The sequence below is a fragment of the Nymphalis io genome, chromosome 19, assembly GCF_905147045.1.
Source record: "Nymphalis io chromosome 19, ilAglIoxx1.1, whole genome shotgun sequence".
Lineage (NCBI taxonomy): Eukaryota > Metazoa > Arthropoda > Insecta > Lepidoptera > Nymphalidae > Nymphalis > Nymphalis io.
Genome location: NC_065906.1, coordinates 7392640 through 7416645, shown reverse-complemented (window position 1 = coordinate 7416645; position 24006 = coordinate 7392640). Strand labels below are relative to the sequence as shown.

Below are 24006 nucleotides of genomic sequence, written 5' to 3'. Positions count from 1 at the left end.
GGCATTGCAAAGCACCCCGAGCAGTAGTTAGTATGTCCATAAAATCACAGCTTGACATAAAACTAATCTAAGAATAATGGAATGAAGAAATTTATTCCTCGAGCAATGAATACTGATTACTTGTTCGAGAGTGTGGTGACCTCTATTGTTTTATTTAAATCTTGATATTACCATTGATTTCTTTCAGTACTTAGACTTAATTATTAGTACCAGATTAAAAAGCATGACATTATAACTTTCGAATTGTTTCGGTTAGTAGCATCTACATATTCGTGTATCCAATATAGAATAATTAAGGACACAAAAATACATTTATTTTATCTGTTCTTCTTTTTTTCTCAGTGGAGTTTTCCTTTTTTTGACTGTAAAATAGCAAATTAACTACCGAAAGCTTTTAATTACTCCTCTCACGCCAGTATTTGAAATTAGCATATTTCAGTATTTTTTCATTGCTAGAATAAACTTGGTTGTTTAATATTGTAAAATATGGATTGTAATGTAAAAAAGTTACCTATGATTTTATGTAAGTCAACTTTCAATTCAGACAATAGTTTATATACATAGATAATAATTAACACTAAGCAACATATTTATATACGAAGACGCTAAGGCATGCAAAGATTCTTAAAAACACAATTAGAATTCTTAAGAATTCAAAACGTAGAGTTTGATAATAATAGTTTAGAATTACAAAGATCGAACACAATTACTGACGTCCACTTTCTGAAACGCTGATCAAAGTACCTAAATTCTGAACGCTCATTGGTCACCTATTATGTCATCCGCAGCAGCTGATGATGAGTCGATAGCAATCGACCAATTAGATTATAGTTAAATTAGATAATTGACGTTGATCAGAGTTTCAGAAACTAAGTTCATAATGGAAAGACAAAAAATTGGGACAACAAAAACCGGCTTGTACATTTTCAAATTATATTCAACAAATTGTTGTACATTCTGTTACCTAATTATACTATGATATATATACTATGATTAATTGTTGTTTCGTGTCATCGCATGCTATATTTTTTACAAAAACTAAATATGTGTCTGACGTTGAAGTCACCAGTTGTATACGGGTAGCTATTTACTCGACGAATCGATTGATTTTATCGATTCTCGATTAAACAGTCACATTTTACGATTGTGATCGACCCAGACGATCCAGTTCTAATAATAGTCGAAGCGAGTGGCCGGTAGCCTTTCGAATGCAACACATGAATATACGTACATACATACACTAGTATGTAATTGCATTGACCTACATATGTGAAAATAAACGATATAAGTATCGCATGATTTCTTGCAGGTGGTACCCAATATCTTGTCAACATAAGGGTCATGGGGATTGTGTATCCGGATAATATTGATGAATTATTTTATAAATACATTATATTAAGTTTGTCTTGACCCGGTTTTCAATAAATTAATCGTGATACTTGATAGTGATAGTGTATAATAGTGATACGTATACGTATATACGATAGAAGTAAGACATGAGTGTACTCTTAACTTGAAGTTTTTCTGTATGTTAATAAAAAGAAAGTATACCACATTTAATATCGTTTGAACTAGACGAAAAAGGAGCCGCTTCGCAATCGGATATCAAAGCGAGAATGCTTTTATATATAAGTGATAAGGAGATAAGTCGTATTCCTATGTTTAACCCAAACATTATGCATTGGACTTATATTATCAGTTGTAGATAAAGTGCTATTGGTAATGAATAGCAACGAGGATAATGATATGTTATCTATATATTCTACTTTAAAAAACTTTCGTTCTATACCACTTAAAAATGCAAGTTTGTTGCTTTGTTCTCATGTTTCGCAGCAACGGAGCAACGGAACTTAAGCCACGTCGTCGAAGCAAATTAAATTTAATATGATTCTGCCACATATATGATCAAGGGCGACTAGCCCAACTGCGAGGGCTAGTATAGTATAGTGAACAAGAGTAAGCTCATGCAGTTTCAATTTAAAATCAATTTTCAGTTTTTCATAATCCAAAAGGCTGTCCTTTCCGACACGACTGGAAAGAGTTGAGGCGGAGGACCAAGGCCTTTCAAGGCAAGAGAATTTACACAATTTCAACTTTCAGGATTCCGGGCTGCTACTAAACATTTTTTCGGCATAAACACCTAACAACTTTTTTATAACCCAACCCGGGTTTTGACCTCGAGATCTTATTTATATTCACTAAACGAAACACTAGAGGCAGTCGAAATATATATAATGAAATGAAAACCCACACTATAGAAAAAACAATATTATTAAATGTATTCACTTCAGAAAGCGTTAATACGATTATATAGGAAAGGTAATACGGTGATAGTGTTCGCTTATCCGATTTAGAACATAAGAGATTGAATTGAATACGAACTGTAGGATTACATTTTTCTTATGTATATATATAAATACAATTCCATTTTGTAAGTTAATTATAACGATACTTTTATTTCTTATATCCTGCACAATTATAAAAAATATCAGATTATGAAACAATACACTTTATAAATTAAAAAAAAAAACACTTCACTGCTAATTAAATCAATATGCACACGTATAATTATTATTAACACATAACATGAATACATTCCATTAGAATATTGGTTTATGGCTTACTATATCCATTCACTATCATCTAGTATTATTATAGGGCTACCAGGTCTGGTTATGATAGGTCTTATGAACTCAGACTTTGAAATTAATTATAAGTAAAAAAGGTTCAGACTTTATTTGAAATTTTAATATCCTAATCTCGTCAATTTTCTATAAATTCTTGTCAGTCTTCCATGTGCGCTTAATTTAACAGTACATTTGGCAATAAAGGTATTAAAAAGTTAGGGATTTTTTTCTATAATCAACATTTATTTGTGATCTATAATTTAAAACAAGTGTAAACGTAAAACAAAAACTAGTACACGATAAAAGCGAAAGTGAAAATAAATAATGAGTGACGGTCTGTAACAAGTTCTACTTGTAAAAATTACGTTAAATATAGCATTGAACAGTTTGAAGATGCTCTTATCGATTGATAATAATTGCGTTCAAGTTTCCTGGTAATATTGAGTAAAGACACATGTAGATACACAGAGAATAGATACCTCACCGCAAAACCGCAATATGAAGGATTAAGTATTAACATGTTAAGTATTGGTAACGTAAAATTGTCAATCTTTGCAATTGATTAACAATAAAATTTGTTTTATTTAAAGCGTTCAGATATTGATTATTTCGACAATTGCCAATTCTAGGAACGTTTATTATTTATTAGTCGACATAAATCGACAATGTTTTCTGAGAATTTTAGAAGTTAAATTATGACTGATGAAACTTGATAGTAGACAAGTTGTTTTTCCGTACCGTACCCTAACAGCCTGTGAATGTCCCACTGCTGGGCTAAAGGCTTCCGCACCTCTTTTTGAGGAGAAGGTTTGGAGCTTATTCCACCACGCTGCTCTAATGCGGGTTGGTGGAATACACATGTGGCAGAATTTCAGTGAAATTAGACACATGCAGGTTTCCTCACGATGTTTTCCTTCACCGTCAAGCACGAGATGAATTATAATCACAAATTAAGCACATGAAAATTCAGTGGTGCTTGCCCGGGTTTGAACCCACGATCATCGGTTAAGATTCACGCGTTCTTACCACTAGGCCATCTCGGCTTTTTTCACACCGACAGATAATTTGTGATAATTCCGATATAGAGGTTTATATCAATTGTGACACTAACTAAAACGAACGAGTATATCATTCGTTTTACACGCCATTTTTCATTAATAACCTATTCGAACATATTAAGGTATAAACTTAGAAAATATTTAAGATATTTAAAAAAAAGATATCCTTAATTTCAGTGTAACTACTCGTGAGTCACGAATAATTTAATTGGAATTGCGCATGTTCTCTCTCTGAGATAGGAACAGTATACAGTAATTATTTAAAGTAACTAATAGATATAATGATTTTGACTGACGATAAGTATCTGAATTTGTTTTTAAAATACATTAGCAAGACCCAACAAACTTTAAAATGTGTGCTTAAAGTGCACCTGCGAACCTGCAACTTTTACACCTTTAAGGGGTCATAACATAAGATAATGAATTACAATACAGAAATTAATTTGGTACAATAAATTCGATGTTTCATTTATATCTCCTGTCAACTAACACAATAATGGCAAAACATGCAAATGCTTTTGGTCGGTAGCTAATTCCTTGACAATTTAAGACGATTTTAAATAAAATAGACAATTATTTCTGAACAATGTAAGGAAGTTAACAAACGATTAATAATTTGAACGCCTAGTTACGTCGTTGTTCACTCCGAACACTTGATTTACTAAGCACAATCGTTCAGGTAAATAGGAATACTATTAGTTCCTTTAAAAACAAAAAATAATAAGTTATCGAATCGCGTCGTAGGTACATACTTAAAATTCAATGTTTTGTTGAAGAAGGCTTTAGGGCCGAATAATTTGAAAACAGCAGAACTAACTTCGGCCTAAATAAACTGAGCGGGAGAGTTCGTAATTGCATTATAACTGGCTTTAAACTAAGCATGGCAATTCGTTTTTAGCCTCCGGATAGACAGTTTATTAACTCTTTCGAGATCGGTATCTCCTTGAAACGAGCGCCAATGTAATACAATAAACGTTACAGAAAAAAAAGAAAACTCATTTTTCTTTTTTTTCTTGATTCAAATGATTTGTCACAAGTAATTTATTCAATATTGTCGAATAGCTAATAAATTTTTTATTAAATAATGAATTATTTTTCTTTTTTTTCTTACACAATAAATTAGAAATTATTATTATATGATATTATAAACATTGTCGTAATAAATATTATCATCATAATAATATCTGTGCTCTTAGTTAAAAGATACTCTTAAAGATACATTTTGTGAGATAATACCTATTAAAAGTAGTAGTACTATCCGTAACAGCCTGTGAATGTCCCACTGCTGGGCTAAAGGCCTCCTCTCCTCTTTTTGAGGAGAAGGTTTGGAGCCTATTCCACCACGCTGCTCCAATGCGGATTGGTAGAATTCACATGTGGCAGAATTTCAGTGAAATTAGACACATGCAGGTTTCCTCACGATGTTTTCCTTCACCGTAAAGCACAAGATGAATTATAATCACAAGTAGTACTATAGGAAGTACCAATTTAAAAGTAAGAGGCACGATACACGGGGGGTTAAATTGATGAATAGAAACAAAATTATCAGACAGAATCGTAGCCCACAATAGTCCACTTGGGTTTAAACCATTAATCATTCTGATCATTAATATAACCATGGTATCATTAATAAACATTTCCCATTGCTATGTCCCGTGACACCGATAATAGACATATTATGTATATATTTTAATTTTAATTATAGGCTTCTAAATTTTACTAATTACAGCTTACAAAAGTAATCGTTTAACATTTTAATGGTAAGTCAGTTTCATTAACAGTTTATTGAATTATTTAGGTTTGGGTATTTATTAGTTTTAGATGGTTTAAGTTATTAATATATTAATCCTAGATTAATGTTAGAAACACATTATCAAATAATGTAGGGATTAAGACCTATTTTGTATTAGATAGTATTATATAAAATAAGTGTTTCTTAATAATTGTACAAAATAATTAATAAATTAATTAATTATAATTCACACAACCTTGTTAACAAAATTAATAAACATATTGATAATTGATTTACTGTACTATGCATAGCAACCATCACATCCGAGATAACCCATGGCTTTAGAGGCATCTGGTGGCATTATGCATTAATTATTATCGAGAGTCAACAAAGATAAGATAAATTTTCCGTCCACCCAACCTAATAGATAAAGTCAGTTTAATGCATACTGCTTATTAAAGATTTTATTTTTCGAACATATTCGCTGTCTGTTAATCTTTCACGGCTAAACTTCTAAACCTATTTGGATAAATTTTGATTGAACCCCAAAAAAAGACACAGGCTACTTATTAATACCTTACACCTAACCTCTCCCCTAATACGCGGGCGATAACTAGAGAGTATAAAAAAGTAAAAAGTCCTATTATATAATAATAAAGTATACCTCTTATAACCTGGGTTATTTCAAACGAGGGCCGCCAAGGCGTGGACGTCTAGTGCAAATCGTTCTTTCCAACTGTACTGGCCGTCGTTTTGTTTGGTTCATTTATTAAACTAATATTTAATAACGAATAAGGAGCCAACTTTAAAAAAATATATTTCGATTTTATTTAACATACGAAACGTTTCTATAAGAATTACGTCACGTAGACAAATTTACCGTCCGTAAGCAAAACGAATGGTAACCGGACGTTAGTCTGTAAATTCATTAAGCTCTCAGGTTGATAAATTAAGTTTACAATGAGCAATGTGGGAAACTGAGTATGAGTTTGGTTTGTAATAGGTTATTGTTTCCTATAAGAATGAAAACCACATTTAAGGATATAATAATATGCGTATTTTGTTGAAATCAAATTAACAGGCAATACGTTATGTTATTAAAGGAAGAAACAAATTCGAAAACAGGAAAATGCTTTAAGTGTTTAAGTTTATAAATAAACATATGTAATTGGGAATTTAATACATTTTTTAATATAAGGTGTATATAAGCGATGGTTGACATTTCTTACAATGCCAATGTCTAAGGGCATTTGGTGACCACTTACCATCAGGTGGCCCATATGCTCGTCCGCCTTTCTATTCTATAAAAAAAAATGTTGTGTATTTTTTTTATAAAATATAACTTAATTATGTTAATGTATTTAGAGACAAATCGTTGACGTCACAGTGGAACGACTTTATAATTTTAAACACATATTACTTCCAAATATATGACTATTCGTTTCTCTATTTGCCATTGAATGCAGTATGATAAATATAAATATATTATTTTCAGATTTGGTCTGAAGGCCTAGAGAAGCAAAAAGGCCAGTGGGCAGACCACCCGCCCGATGGTCAGACGATTTTAGGAAGATGGCTCAATGGATGCGACTAGCACAGGACCGGGAGAACTGGCGCGCCTGTGAGGAGGCCTATGTCCAGCAGTGGATTAATGTGGGCTGAATATAATGATTATTTTCAAATTTAATATAAAACTGATCACATTTATGACCATACCAAAGATAATTTTAATATTAATTGATGACATAAACACTTTAATTCGGAGTCCAAAACGAAAAACGTCTACGAAATAATAAAAAAAAAAATACAAAATTTGGCTCTCGAAAGGTCATAATAGGAAAGGTTATAATATGTAATAGGCATAACAGAGCCTAATAAAGGTAGCCTTGAACTTCAGTCTAAACGCGACGCTAAATTACGAGAGCAAAGGAAGCAAGGAAAAAGATTTATGATCTCGAAAGTAAGAATTTCGATTGTTCTGATAAAGGAACATGTTTCATTTTATTAGGGGATGTCGTATGTGCTTGTATTTATTTCATCAATCATTATCAGAGCCGGTAGATTGTTCTAGTCTATTACAATAGGAGCAGAGATAAACAAACCTTGGACTTTCATAGTCCATGTGATTTGTTAATACCTTTGCTGTTATGTACTACAAACAGAACTTGAACTTGAATTATACCTTTTTTTTTAGATTGCAAAATTATTCCACTTACATCCATTTTAATTTTACTTTCAAAGCTCCGAGAGCAACTTCACCGACATTAAAAATGCAACTTTTCACGACTCAATACTTTAAATAATATAAATTATTGAACGTCTCGACCAATTAATCATATCATGTCAAATCTATAAATTGTTTACTCCTGTGATAGAATGAGACTATACATTATATAGTTTCCGCATGTCTTAATATACATATACCTACGATAATATACTACTCAATTCTCTTAGTAGACCATATAGGTCTTATTTCTTACCTTAAAAAATGACACTGAGCATGCTTATTTAATACAAAAGCTTAAATATAATTTCTTAATTCGAAATATATAATATTTTATTAAATAAATATTAATTAATGTATTCATGAATAAACATTCATTTATTACTTGTAATATCGATGCGCTATTTCATTGCGGGCGCGACTTTATATACGAAAATTCGTAAAATATTCGAAGATGTTTCTTGATTTTGTTAACAAATTTTCGAGGAACCGGGTTTATGTTATTAACGGCCGCAAATATGCCGATATTTTTGTATAGGCTTTAATTTCTAGTTGTTTGTAATTTATTAAACAAATATAAACAACAAACTTGTAAATGATTTTCTATCCTGAAAAAAATGGTTAGGTAGAAAATGTTAAATAGTTATTATATTCAAGTGGCAAATCTCATATTCGTGACCTTCAAAAACGTGTCTACAGGCAATATGGTAAGTATGGGCTATAAAGCCTGTACTGGGTCCACTTTGGGTTAGTTAATAACGTTTTTCGTGACTTAACGTTTGTATAAAGCAGTGTTTAGTTAATTTTGATTTTTGCTATTGTAAGCGAATATTAATAAAAAAGTTTACTTATTAATATAATGATCATTATTTCTGTGAATCAATAAAAAAAGGTTGATGATATAATATATATACATAAATATACGTTTTGGAAAAATCTGACATTTAAATTTTTTATAAGTAAATGAATTCTTGGAAAGCTCCTCCGCGTCTAAACAAGTGAAACAGTTATTTTAGTTATAATCCTGTGATTTTTTGTACATATATATATCTATATTCATATATGTAATTGTTTTTCTCTTAATTTCACTTTGGCATGCCTACAAATGTTGTTTCCTGCGCTTCCCAAGGTGGGCTGGAGGAAAATGCCCACCCACAACTGGTGGTAGGGCTTTGTGCACTGGTGGTAGGGCTTTGTGCAAGCTCGTCTGGGTAGGTACCACCCACTCATCAGATATTCTACCGCAAAACAGCAATACTTGATATTGTTGTGTTCCGGTTTGAAGGGTGAGTGAGCCAGTGTAATTACAGGCACAAGGGACATAAAATCTTAGTTCCCAAGGTTGGTGGCGCATTGGATAAGTAAGCGATGGTTGACATTTCTTACAATGCCAATGTCTAAGAGCGTTGGTGACCACTTACCATCAGGTGGCCCATATGCTCGTCCGCCTTCCTTTTCTATAAAAAAAAAAAAAAACCTTTTATACATTTTTGTTGTGAAATAAAGTAATAAATCAATAAATTCAAGTTTTAAGTTGCATTTCGAAAATTAATTTTGAATCATCAAAGGAAAAATAACTTTTTATTCGAGCAATAACAACTTTACGAAAATACTTTTTTTGTGTTCATCGTATGGAAGCCGGGAGATAAAGCCATAACAAACGAATGACATCATAAAGATATAATGAAATGTCAACGTCACTACGAAGCACGAAAAATGTGGCGAAAATAACATAAAAATCTTTTGCTAAATATATTTAATATCTGTGACCGCATTTTAATTGACGGGACTCCGTGGACGCACATAATTTTTGTAATATTATTCTGTCGGAATACTATTTAGTATTTACCGTTGACCGTTTTGAAATTACAAAACGATGATAAAATAGAGTTTTTTTTAATAATAATTACTTTCATAATTTTTTTAATTGAAAAGATTTCATAAATATTTAAAAAGAATTACATATATCAGTCTTAACAGATTTCTATAAATTATCATTGTAATAAAAAGGTTTTAGCAGTTTAAATTATAAAATGAAATTGTAAATCAAAATTACATATTTATAGTTCAGAACAATGGTGTGAGAATTTAGGGACGAAAGCTATATAGCTTTCATCCCTAAATTATACCTTATTATTTTTTATTATCCACTGCTGTTAAAGAACAATAAAAACATTTTTGAAATTTCTGAAAAAATCGAATTTGTCACCAAAACAAAATAAAATCAAGACAAGGATTATTCATAACTGAAGTTAAATTTTCTAATAAAAACATTAATATCTTTTTGGCAATGATCTAGTATTAGCAGTACCAAAATTTGAAATTTGACAATGAAGATACAGAACACGCTGTCAGAACACGAAAAATAAAGAAAACTTTGTTACTTGGTCACATATATTTTACTCCTATATATATCGTAACACGATAACTGTGCCAACAATGTGATACGATTCAACCAGATGGCCGAGTGATGCCCCTGACATGTTAGACAAGATTTCAAATAAACATCGTAAGTGACCCCTTCTGACGTTTAGGAAAAGTTTTTGAAAATGAATATAGAACCAAAATAAACTTAGAATATCATAAGTGACTTTTAAGACATACATCGTTGCTTAGATTGAACCGTCGTTAAAGTTATCTTACTTACGTTACATATAATATTAAATTAATTGGATTGGATTAAGTTATTTGGTGTCGTATTGATTAAAACAATACAAGAAGTACCTGGGCGTTATACAAGAATTGCTCATTTTACATTATAAGATCACATTGTAACATATTACCAAGTATGAACGATTGTTTAATTAAAAAACCTGTTACAAAAATAAGCTAGCGATTGTGGTACAAGATGAAAGTAATAAAAAAGGGCAAAAAGGCTTAGTGGCGGACCAGAATAACTCCAATGACCAACCGTAGGGCAAATTGTTACATAAGAAGCCGCGGCGAACGATCAAAGGATTACATTGTACCTTACTTTATTGCCACTGGGATCTCGGATTTTACGATATCACCAGTCGTGCAGATATCAATTTAGACAACAAAAAACTGCATATATTTCGATTGATTTTTTTTAATCTAGTCAAGACTTGCCAGAGATGCCTCCGTTTTCGTTTATATGAGCAGACTCATAAAATGAGATCTGGTATATATTTATCACAAAGTTGTTCATAGCAAGTATATTAACTACGTCTAAGTTTCGTGTGATAAAAATATACACACTTAATATTTGCTTGGCAACACTGTGCCCTTAACTATTTACGATAAGCACGTATTTTATGATTTATTATACATATAATGTTATTATGAAGATGTTGCGACCGCGATTATACCTTTTTTTTATTATTTTGCCTAGTTGCAACTAGTCACGAGCTGACTAGCAGTTTCGTGCGCCCACCGACGTTAACTGCACAAGTGCGAGCACCTTACCATTACCACTTTTATTGCCCTTATTTCTATAACAACGCTGCGAATACACTGCACTAACACAATCACATCGCGCGAACTTTGTTCGAAGCGCATCGAATTCATGAAATTTGTTTTCGGTTTGTATGGAAGTATGTTAAAATACTCCAATTTTATAAAGGCCAAATATAAATAGTATACTTTATACACTGCGAAAGTTTAGTGTCAAATTCGTTTTACAATTAAAATCAATGATGCGTCGTTAGTAATAAAATGTCACAATAGCGGGTCTATCACATTTCAGGTATAATTCAAATTCCACTAGCCAATTGGCAGTTATGTAATAAAATTGATTAAACTGCTCTCAGCGAAGTTGTTAGGAGTGTCTAATCAAGATAAGACTTTAATAGTATTAAGGTATTAAAGAGACGGTTAGGTATTTGTAAATTCCGATAACAATTCTTATCAAATGTAGACCATGTTTAATGAATAATAAAAAGAAAAAAAGGCACTTACCGTTCACCTATGTTTATATGTTGATTGTAATAAATATTTTAGTTTTTTTTTTTTTTTATAGAATCCTGAAAATAAAAACCTGCAAAGTACACTACATATTTTAACTTTACTAAATTCCGTCTTAAATCTAGGCCTACCTGATGATGTAATTGACGCAGATCACGCTGATCGGCTTCTGTTGTTTGTCGGTAATCACAGTGGCCTGTGTCTGAACCCAGACAAAGCCACCAGATTTGGCGAGGAAACGATATTGGCTTGTCTCGCATTGTCCCTTCGAGAACACTGAAAATAATTTGAAAAATAATTATATGTTCTTACCACCATTGCAATACATCATTCTCTAGAATGCTTTTTGTTAAAAATATATATATACTCGTGAAAGCTACTGTCATTTTAAATAAGGAACATTTGATTAAATAAAATTTGAAAGATTCAGATCAAATCCATTTCGAGAAAGCGTCAAAGTCAGGAATGGAAGATTGAATAGTCCCACGAGTTATTATTATCGGGAAAATCAGATTATTACAATAATGATTTGAATATAATTTACCGATGAAGATTTTTTTTGTCATTGAAAGGATTTTTTTTTCTGAATCACGAGGCCGAGAACGTGCGAAACGCTGTTTCCAATGTTGCCTTGTCTACAAAAGATATTAGGGTCTCCGAATACTTTTATTGGAAAAATGAAATCCTTATATATCACGATTAAATCCCTTATAAAAATGTGTCAAATGATCATTTTAAGTTATATCGAGTAGAATTTATTGTAAAACGATAAGTCCATAACGCTCTCATACAAACTTTTATAATGGCTTTTTGTATCTTAGTTAATTTTGGTTTAAATAAGTCTAATAAAATTAATTGATAAAATGTAATAGTTTCGTTTTGTTATTGATAGAGTTAATTGTAAATTTTCTTATTCAAAGAAAATAAGCCCTAGAGAGCATTTTCTAAACATCAAAGTTTTAATTAAATACACTCGTCCACAGTAGCTGTTTCGAAAGTACTTGGGTAGTTTTTGTGGTTAAACGGTAAGCGTTTGAGAATTTTAAATAATTCAGATAGTTCGTACCGTTGTAAGGAAAATTCAAGTCATCGAACACTGTCGTATATAAAATATGTTGATACTTCATAAAATAAATTCTAATAAATAATGTTAAGTCAGTTATTGCATAAAGACATTCATTCATACTCAGAATAACGTAATAATGTCGTCCAGACCGATTTCGGCCACTGCGGCCAATCTCAAGAGAGATTGGCCATCTCCGCAGGAGATATTATAGTGCACAAGTGTATGCGCAAACACAGGTGCACTCTCTATTTCCTGAACCTCATAATCCGATGGGACGGCAATCCGACACGACGGAAAAAATTAGGCCAGGACCAACAGCTTTACGTGCTTTCTGAGGCACGGGAGTGAACACACTTCTAACTTCCAGACTCCGGGCTGCTACTGAGATTTTTTTGTAAGAAAAACCCAATAACTTTCTATTGGCCCGACCTGGTAATTGAACCCAGGACCTCCGAGTCTGCGGCCTTACGTCGAGCCACTAGGCCACCATTGCATAAAACAAGAAGTACATACAAAAATTTCCAAAGAACATGATATGATAGCCAAATACGAGTAACTATATTAAATGGAATAATTCATCTTTACGAGCAACCGATTGGCAATAATTGTTAATTTATTTTTCTTTAATTGTCAATTATACTTTCAAATTTCATTACAATTTCATCCGAAGTATCACGTCAATGGATAAGTCATAGTGTCTTATTTGTCGCGAAGTCGCGTGACTACAGTTACTAGTAGTTCTGGCAACAATATGAAGGCAATCAAATTAGGTTAAGTGGTCATCGGTTTCCTTCATTCAAAGTGCAATGACATCTTTATAGAAGGCTTTCACAACTCACAAAATTGAAAGGACATTATCGCGTAAAATATAATGGTTTCGAAAAGCGAAAAGCAATTTCATGCTGGTAGGAATTGTTTTCTTAATGGACCCTTTAACTGTTTAGTATAATATTTACACGAATACGTAACTATTTTTTATACAAATAAAAATACCTATAATATACATTAAGGCAAATTCATATTGAATATTTTAATAGTATAGCAACATTAGGTGATCTAAAAATAAACTGCACTTGTGTTTCATTCCAAAAGTATTTTCGATGTTGACATTGCATTATCACGATGAAAAAACACAATAAAAACTGAATATCATTTATTCACTTGTTTATCTTACGTGCGATGTTGCTAAGTTCAGCTCGGCTCGCTCAGCTGGCACGATACCAAATAATTTGGGTTAACATTCGAACTTCATTTCGTATATTTATATGAGTTTAATAGACAGGTATAAGTTTTCCTAAAAACACCACTAACATACTTATCTATAGTTTTACGTTGTCAACAAAATAAGTAGAAAACGTAACGGATATGAAATGGTATATTTGCACGTTTGATATGTAGTGGAACTTTAAATAAATACAAGTGAATTTATATTTATTCAATGCCATCGACCTATACGAATACATTTTGGTTTGAGTGTATGAATACAACCGGTGCTCCAAGAATAGAGCATTGCATATTGTTAAAATATCAATATAATAATGGAAAATATTGTATTTCTATATAATAGACGAATGAAACAAAATTATAATTTGAATTTTAATGTCGTAAATCGTAATAGTTGTCTAAATGATACAGATAAAATCATTATGAAAACAGGTGTGACATTGTTAAATGTAGCTTTTAGAAATAATAACATATAATGAAAAGAGTATGCTGTTTTACATAATCTCTAAGCTATTAAAAAAAATATATATACTTGCTATCCTTTTTCCTTGTACATATAAAAGAAAGAGATGGCAATGAATTTGTGCTGTCAAATTAATTAGTTAATAGATTGTTTACAAGTATATCAATGCTGATATTCAACAAAATATCAACTGACTTTGTCGGTACATAAAAATCCACTTACACTGAAGTCTTAGATAAAACTCAAGAGCTATTTTTATTTCAGATGATAATACTGTCACTATAAAAGTATTAAAACGTCTTGATCAGATCATTGCTGTCCCGTAATCAAAAGATCTTATAACAATATAAATATATATATATATATATATATATATATATATATATATATATATATATACTGTTATAAATTTAAAAATAACAGATTAAATATGTTTAAAACTTCACTTTAGATATTGACTTCTCCATTTTAAATATTCTTAAATCATAAGATATTTTGAGTAAAAAGCGTTATTGTTACATATAAATATAGACTTAAGATTTTAAAATTAAAAGTTGCAACGATCTAGTTTTAGAATAGCTTGTTCTCATGAATACAATGTCATGGCCACGGTGTTCTAATTCTGCCATTACATTAAAAACTATTTCCGTCACTCAGTTACGCTGTAAATAGGCCGGCTTTTTGGATTGATCATGATTATGAATGTAAATTACTTGGTGATCGGGCTTAGCGCAAGCACGTCTGGGTAGCTTACTCCATTTATTTAACCAAGAAACAGCACTACGTAGTAGTAGTAGTAGTAGTTAGTATTGTTGTATTCAGGTTTGAAGATCAGTTAATTAAGCTGAGATGACCCAGTGGTAAGAATGTGTGAATCTTAACCGATAATCGTGGGTTCAAACGCAGGCTGGTGGTAGGGCTTTGTGCAAGCTCGTCTGGGAAGGTACCACCCACTCATCAGATATTCTACCGCAAAACAGCAATACTTGATATTGTTGTGTTCCGGTTTGAAGGATGAGTGAGCCAGTGTAATTACAGGCACAAGGGACATAAAATCTTAGTTCCCAAGGTTGGTGGCGCATTGGATATGTAAGCGATGGTTGACATTTCTTACAATGCCAATGTCTAAGAGCGTTGGTGACCACTTACCATCAGGTGGCCCATATGCTCGTCCGCCTTCCTATTCTATAAAAAAAAAAAAAAAAAGGCAAGCACCACTGAATTTTCATGTGCTTAATTTGTGATTATAATTCACCTTGTGCTATACGGTGAAGGAAAACATCGTGAGGAAACCTGCATGTGTCTAATTTCACTGAAATTCTGCCACATGTGTATTCCACCAACCCGTATTGAAGCAGCGTGGTGGAATAAGCTCCATACCTTCTCCTCAAAAAGGGAGAGGAGGCCTTAGCCCAGCAGTGGGACATTCACAGGCTATTACTTTACTTACTTTTATTTAATTAAGCCAATGTTATTCAAGCGTAAATTTTTAGAACTTAAGATTGGTGCCGCATTGGCGGTATAAGGAACGGTGAATATTTCTTACAGCGCCATGTCTATAGTCTATGATGTCCACTTACCATCAGGTGCACTTTTGTTATTCCGCCAACTTATTATAAATAAAAATAAATGTAATTATACAAATAGCATTTATCAAAATTGTATTCGCAATATCATTCGTTAAAACTCTTCAAATTAGATGACTATTAAAGGTAGGAACTGACGTTTGATAAGTTTTATACGATTGTAAATAAATCGCTATACAGACACATAATATGTATCTCTATGTATTATCTCCATGTTTATAATAAAACTATAGAAGCCACAAGATTGCCTGCATTGCATCGTTTATCACATTTAGTGCGTATGCTAAAATTATGATATATATAAATTGTAATTTTCTAATCAACATTTTCTTCTTTTATCACTATTGAAATTTAAGATTTAATAGTAAAGTATACTATACAATTCCTTAGGTGTGTGTACTGATATTATAAAAGAAAAATTAAATACTTTTATTTTTTATACATTTAAAAAATTGCTTTTCCTAATTTTTACAAGTTTACATCGATTTATCTTTCCCAAAATATAATATTTTATTATAATATTATAACAATGAAATTAAATCTTAAACATATCAATAGTTTGTTCAAGAACTTATATTTATGAGAAAACAAATTAGCCAAAATGTTTATAAACGTAAATACTGTCATCGAAAGATTAGTTCAAGAATTAGGTCAAATGTTTCAGTTTATTAAAGTTGCGAAAATAAGTCTGCATTAAATTTCCAGAGATACGAACTTCTGTAAATATATTCAGTTTCATTTTAGAAAAGTAAGTAATTGGAAATAATTAGATGATTTTGATAATTTTTATTAATATGTAAATATATAAATGACAGCTTCGTAAATCAGCAGTTTCACTTTACTGTTAATTTTATCGGTTAATTTTATCTTACTGGAAGAATCTAGATCTCGGTGGTAACTTCACGTTTATAGAATATTATTAGAATTATCGTTTCACTATTAACGTTGTGTTTACCAAAAATAGTTATTAAATTACCTTATTTTTCATTTAAATATTAAGAAAGATGTAAAACAAAGTGACTTCAATCATTATCATGTCGCTATCGACAATTTTACGATTTCGACTCGAAGCGTTCGAGTTATGTAAAACAAATAAAATTTGCTGTAGACGCTTTTAGGATACGCAATGAATCAAGGCGAGACATTCAGCGAAACGATAAATACTCCTTTCCTGATTGTTGAGACATTCTACAACAGCTAATTTTCATTGTGTTCTATTTAGCAAGCGTTAGCGGATGTAATTAAGAAGATTACCAAAAAAAATAGGAGAGAAATCCCTACATTTGCTTAAAATATTCAAACGTAAGCACATGAGGCTGAATGAAATTGTAATGACGGTTCAAAGAACCGACACTTTGGGTTTTCTTCTTAATGTAATCTTTCCATTTCTTTACATACATATTTCAACTAAGTAACATTTATAATGTAAAATCATCAAAATGAAAGTATAATATTATGTATGCTAAGGGAGTCAATGTTGACCTCATTTTACTCTAACAAAGATACTTGCGTTGTCACGCCACGCCTGGTTGTAGTATGACATGTTCTATAAAATATATGTCAATAAGCACAGCACTTCTAGTACTATTGACTTGTATATACATAAAACATAATATAAAGTTCTGGAAATGCTGCACTTTTCGGAAACCAACGAATTTTTCAAATTCTCAACTTTTCCGTTCGATAAAGGAAAAAATCTTAAGCACTGACTTTTTGAAATCTTTTGAACAAGATCCTTCGTTACGTAAAATGTAAAATTGCGGTCTAACAATACAAATAAGCGAGCGAGCGATTATGAATATTGTAAGTATCAAGAAAAATCTGGCTGAAACCAGGATCATAAAGACGCTCCGCTGAGCGCAAATAATAATTGAATGATCGTAAAACTGGGCGCTTGTTATCTTTGCTAGTATGATGTTATTGTCAACATAGCAACTGGCGAGACGTGTCGACAACTCTAATATTAATATAATAGACAATAACAAGAAGAAATTATTAGTTTTAAGATATTATAATTAATTCATATTATTATAAGAATTATTTTAATGAGAACAAACGAGGAAAAATAAGTTGTTTGGCGCATTTATCGGCTCAGTAACAATAATTATTAGTATCTATGATAATTCTTACATATACGAAAATAATTATATAACTTGGAATACAAATTAAAAAAAGAAACCCTGCTACTATTTTGCTATATATAATATTATAATAGATATATAAATGAAAATACTGTTCTTTTTGTAAAATAGCAGCAGGGCTTCTTTTTTTAATTTGTATTACAAATTGTAACTATACTCATCTAGCTAGCTTAAAAGAATTGGGGTCATACCCGCTTCTTATAACCGATGGGGTCAGTACTGAACTAGCGAGGTTCAGATCATTAAGCAGGCCATATATATATGTATATTTGAGTGAGTTATTGAAGTTTTAAGCCACCACACGTACATTTTGATAACTGTTAAATGAATATCCCTCAGTACAGTACAGTACAGTACAGTAACAGCCTGTTAATGTCCCACTGCTGGGCTAAGGCCTCCTCTCCCTTTTTGAGGAGAAGGTTTAGAGCTTATTCCACCACGCTGCTCTAATGCGGGTTGGTAGAATACACATGTGACATAATTTCAATGAAATTAGACACATGCAGGTTTCCTCACGAACATCGTGAGGAATATCCCTCACTAATACTTAAATATAACATAATTATAATTACCAACTAGTTTTAAAACAGTACACATAGTTTTCCTCGTTGATTACACTGCGACTCAATTAAGGTTGTTATGCGACAATTTGTACAACACGTAACATGTTACCGTCATGTATTATTTTAAGCAATTATTCTTCGTCGAGTAAATTAATACTTGTCCAAAAATACATCGGAGTAAACAAAAAGTTTTCTTCCGCACATTCGTGGGTTTTTGATATTTTTAGCTCAACGTTTTACAAGGGCTCTCGTCGCACAGTTTATTGTAGAACATTTAACATTTAGACGAATTGAAATTCCAGCTACGAACTTCTGAGATGAGAGACTTTCTAGGGCTGAGTAATAAATCTCAATAAATTTAAATTGTGACAATTTAAATACTGTGTTCAAAGTTAACTACATATATAGGTTTTCTTCTATAAGATAACAATAAAATTTAAATGGAACAAACACTGAATCAAGTTCAATACTTTGCATATTTCAATTGTCAAGCGGCGTCGTATTGCTATTAACACCAGAAAATGAAAGTCGCAATCACTCAAATTTTAATTATTATCGTTTAAAAGGATACAAATAAAACACTATCATGTGTAATATTATATAAGTCATCTTTATACTCCTATGTGTTGGAGATCGTAGACGTTTTAAAGACTTATAAAATTGAATTAACGATCGATGGAGGTGGTAGCTTAGAAAAAGGATCAGGTTGATTTGAATAACCCTATTGAGGTCGGAATGTGGATAATGCGTTGGCCGTACGAATGGGCACGTTTTTTATTCCCTTGGATCCTGTTCAAATACAATAAGAGAAAAAAATAATAACTGTATTAATATTACCGTTTCGGTGTCATCTCTCTCTTATAACATCCTGCTGTATCGAAAATTGATCGTTTTATATTTATAAGTAGGCTTCTTAGATGAGATATTTAACATGGTATTATTAGAATATTTATATGCATAGACTTAGAACGTTCTGTCCGCTTGGATATGTACTGTCGCTATTTGAGTAATCCACGAGTTAGCTAGGACTTTTGTTTTAAGAAAATAATGAATATTTCAAATTATTTAAAATTACCATATTACGTAATAGTAAAAAAAAACATCAAACTGTATAAGTTTAAATACTATGCGAATGCAGTTTTTAATTTACAGCATGGCACACACATAAACGGATAGTTAAACAAAAAGCAAATAACTTATCTTCAGTCACCCATTATTTACTAGGTATACATTTATGATAAGTTAAATTTTAATTATAAATAAATACTGAGCTGCTAAAATAGCTTTTACTAACTAATGTTTATATCTAAAATTTCAATATCAAGGCTATAAAATATGAATATAATATATATTTTTGTATTTATATCGGAAAACACGATTACGTGCCAAATTTTTAATCTCGATACAAATGTACTTTTTATAACCAGTAAAGATAGCGGCTATAAATCGACCATGATATATAAAACTTAGTGTTAGTGTTGAACAATTTAATGAGTTTCTAGATAGTAAAGTACCTACTTTTTGAACGATGTTTATAAATACACCTGTTTACATCAATTCTTATTATTACGTGGCGCAATCACAAGATGTATTATAACAATAACATCAATGCGTATTGAATTGAATTGTGTTTGTAAGTAAATTGAATTTTATTGAAATATTTCTAAGTTATACAATTTGAAAGAATGGAATTTTTAAAGTGGTCTTTTTAGCTGACTCGTTAATTGATATTGCATACGTCAGTGTGCTTACACACATGTTTTGTTCGCGAATCTTATTGATATAAATAACTATTCTTCAAAATCGAATATATGTATTTAATTTTATATATAAATAAATATCCTGGGACATTATTCACACACGGCCATCTGATCCCAAACTAAGCAGAGCTTGTAGTATGGAAACCAGACAACTGATATACTACATATAATACTTTTCTTTTGTAAATACATACTTATATAGATAATTACACCCAGACTTAGGACAAACAGACATGTTCATGCGCACAAATGTCTGTCCTGGGTGGTAATCGAACCCACAACCTTCGGTGTGAAAGGCAAGTATCTACCAACCACGCCAACTGGCCCGTCAACTTATCATAAATAATAAGTTGAGTTATAATAAATTATTAGCTGTAAGAATCATAATTTACTTTTGAACATGTTTTATTAAAGGGAATAATACGCAATACGCCAACGTAATATTGAATGGAATTTGTTCTAAGCGATGAGATCTTACGGATAGACGGAAACGTTCATTTCCGCAATATAATGCAGTCCCACCCGCGAGCATTCTATTTATTTCAAATTATTTAAACAACAGATCCACTGAATCAAATGTTTTTAGTGTTTACGTAAAACAAATTTTTAATTATAAACTAATTCTATATTCAAATAAACAATAGAATTAATTATTTAAGCCCAATAAATGCGTTAAAAATAGCTTTAATATATTTTGACCGCGGCAATTCACAATCTTTATCTTTACTTTCTCTCATAGTACGATAGGACGGCAATCCAACATACCAGTCAAGATCAGGCGCCAGATCAAGAATTTTTACGTGCGTTCCGAGGCTTCCGTACAACGGGTTGATACTGAGAATTGCGTGACGAAAAACCCATTAACTTTAATTGACCCGAACATAGATTCATCAAAACCATCATCATCATCAAGAAGGATCTTCATCCTTGGACCAATGGTTAGAAGACGAGATTCTTATGCGACGATTCGGAGTTCAAGCCTCAGCACGCACCACTGAATTTTCTTGTGCTTAATTTGAGTTTATAACATATCTCGTGCTCGACGGTTAAGGAGAAGTTTGTGTGGAAACCACAATGGTGGATGAAAATCTGCCACATGTATCCACCAATCCGCATTGGAGCAACGTGACGAAATAAGCTCCAAACCTTCTCCTTACAAAAAGGGTACCCACTGCTGAGCTAAGGGAGGCCTTAGCCCAGCAGTGGGATATTTAAATGCTTCAAAACTTTTACTTTACTACTTACTAGCATCATTAAAGTTTTTGATAAATATGGGTCTATTATTTATTTATGCAATTTGACTTATTTCTGTGCATATTTACGCACAGTATCTTTTGACTGATTTAAGCTAGCTATATAATAAGCTATATATACTGGTGGTAGGGCTTTGTGCAAGCTCGTCTGGGTAGGTACCACCCACTCATCAGATATTCTACCGCAAAACAGCAATACTTGATATTGTTGTGTTCCGGTTTGAAGGGTGAGTGAGCCAGTGTAATTACTGGCACAAGGGACATAAAATCTTAGTTCCCAAGGTTGGTGGCGCATTGGATATGTAAGCGATGGTTGACATTTCTTACAATGCCAATGTCTAAGAGCGTTGGTGACCACTTACCATCAGGTGGCCCATATGCTCGTCCGCCTTCCTATTCTATAAAAAAAAAAAAAAAAATTTATTTATGTCAATACATAAAAAAGTACATGTTTACATTTTAATACATGGATAGTATTTGATACCTTATCAAAAAATAAAAGTAGTCGCAAAACTATCGTTTACGGATTTACACTTATCAAAAAACTGTTTAATCGTAATGTTCAAATCTACGATAAAAATAGATTAGTTAAAACGCAACTATGGAAAGTTCGCAACGTTAGAAACTATACGTGAATGTTTGCGAATAAATCAGATATAATATAATCTATTATATTTGGTTATTTTACGTTCAAGTACATGGTGGACGGAGAAAAAATACATTCAACACGTGATGTATGTATTAAAATTTTTGAATACATTATACGAGCGCAGGGTTTGAGTAGGGTCTTGAATAAATAAATAACATATAACATGTCTGGCGATGAATTATACTATTCGAATTTTAATTGCTTATAATGCGGTTGTCTTGATATTTTATAAGGATTTAGTATGCTTATTTAATTAAATGAAAACGCCTTTGTAATAATATTATACATAATAATAGTGTTAGAAACATCGAAGTAAATTAAAAATGTGTGTCGAGAATCTGGTCTTAAAATTCCCGATCGAAGTAGCTTCGGGCAAGAACAAATATTACTAACCACAAACAAATATTTGTACTAGGTGTTCTTGACAGGATTTTTGTTGTAGAAGGCGAGTCTTTTCTCCAAAATAAACAGTCCATATTAAATATTTACCGAACAATAAAAGTTCTATCTCAAAAAGTATTTTCAGCCAGATTCGGGTAACTTTGATGAATTCCCTTTTATAATATAAATTATATACTTACATTTTTTTCATACGATAAACGAATTGAAAATTTGGCAATTCGGCCGAATTCCTAGAAAGTCGGCCGTCACACTAGTTTTATTTAGACGTTCCGACAATAACATTACCACTATATGAAATCAGCTGCTACGCACGTGATACGCTGCAAATGACATTTTAAGCATACTCAGTTACCTTTTAACGTTTTCGTTATGGTGAAGACTTTATGATTATAAATCATACATCACTTGATACTGATAGAGCATTTAACTTATATGTACACTCTTTGAACTGCATATAATAACAAGACATTCATCGGTCTATAGCAACTGATTGATTTTAAAAAATAATATCATCTTTATTTATACACGTATGAAATCACATTAAATACTCTTTAATATCATCGAACCGACCAGCCGTCGCAACATATGTACGTTTAAATAGCCTTGACCGTGACCCATAGATGCTTTGTATTTACAGAATAATATAAAAATATCGACTTTTTTTTTAATAAATATTTATTTTTATTTATTTGATTGCCTTTAGTTTGGTACATATATATACATACAATACATTTAGTACGTAGTATACGCATAAATTACTTTTATATTTTAACTCCGAAAACAACTCTTATTAATTCTAGGCGAGTTTTGCAATGATATTTTTTTGATAAAGATAACTTTAATAGTTTCAAGTATATATAAAAATAAACGTATTTATTTAGACTCAGCTATTATAGCTAGGAAGGTTTGTAGTAAAAGCTATGAAAACAGAGTCATCATCGATACAATATTTGAAACTAGTTTTCGACGTAATTATAAAGTATATTTTTTTATTTCTGCTTAGACTAATTACAAACACTATTTTAATTTCGTAACATACACTCATCACAGTGACTATTTTTAGTCAACATTAATTAAACGCTACTGATTTGATATCTGCCGATAGATTATAGGTCACCGGGTCTGCGTGGATGTATTAGATACCACTGGCACTAGCGATCCACAACCACAAGCAATGTATTAGTGGTGGTAGTGCAAGCTCGTCTGAGTAGGTACCACCCACTCATCAAATATTCTAAAATTCGCAAAACAGCAGTACTTGGTATTGTTGTGTTTCAGTTTGAAGGACGAGTGAGCCAGTGTAATTACAGGCACAAGGGACATAGCATCTTAGT

The 24006-nt window shown here is 31.7% G+C and overlaps 2 protein-coding genes across 6 annotated transcripts in view; one reads left to right on the top strand and one right to left on the bottom strand.

Moving 5' to 3' along the window:
• The window catches only part of LOC126775940 (hypoxia-inducible factor 1-alpha-like), a 91454-nt gene that overhangs the window by 16666 nt on the left and 50782 nt on the right, over nt 1-24006 (bottom strand). For all 5 annotated transcript variants that reach the window (XM_050498142.1, XM_050498143.1, XM_050498139.1 and 2 more), the window contains exon 7: nt 11697-11841. In XM_050498142.1, the coding sequence (XP_050354099.1) occupies nt 11697-11841 (145 nt within the window). The remainder of the gene's footprint in view (nt 1-11696; nt 11842-24006) is intronic.
• LOC126775947 (hemicentin-1-like) overlaps nt 17106-24006 on the top strand; it is a 229835-nt gene continuing 222934 nt past the window's right edge. The window contains exon 1 of the mRNA XM_050498164.1: nt 17106-17115. The gene's annotated coding sequence lies outside the window, so the exon portion shown is untranslated. The remainder of the gene's footprint in view (nt 17116-24006) is intronic.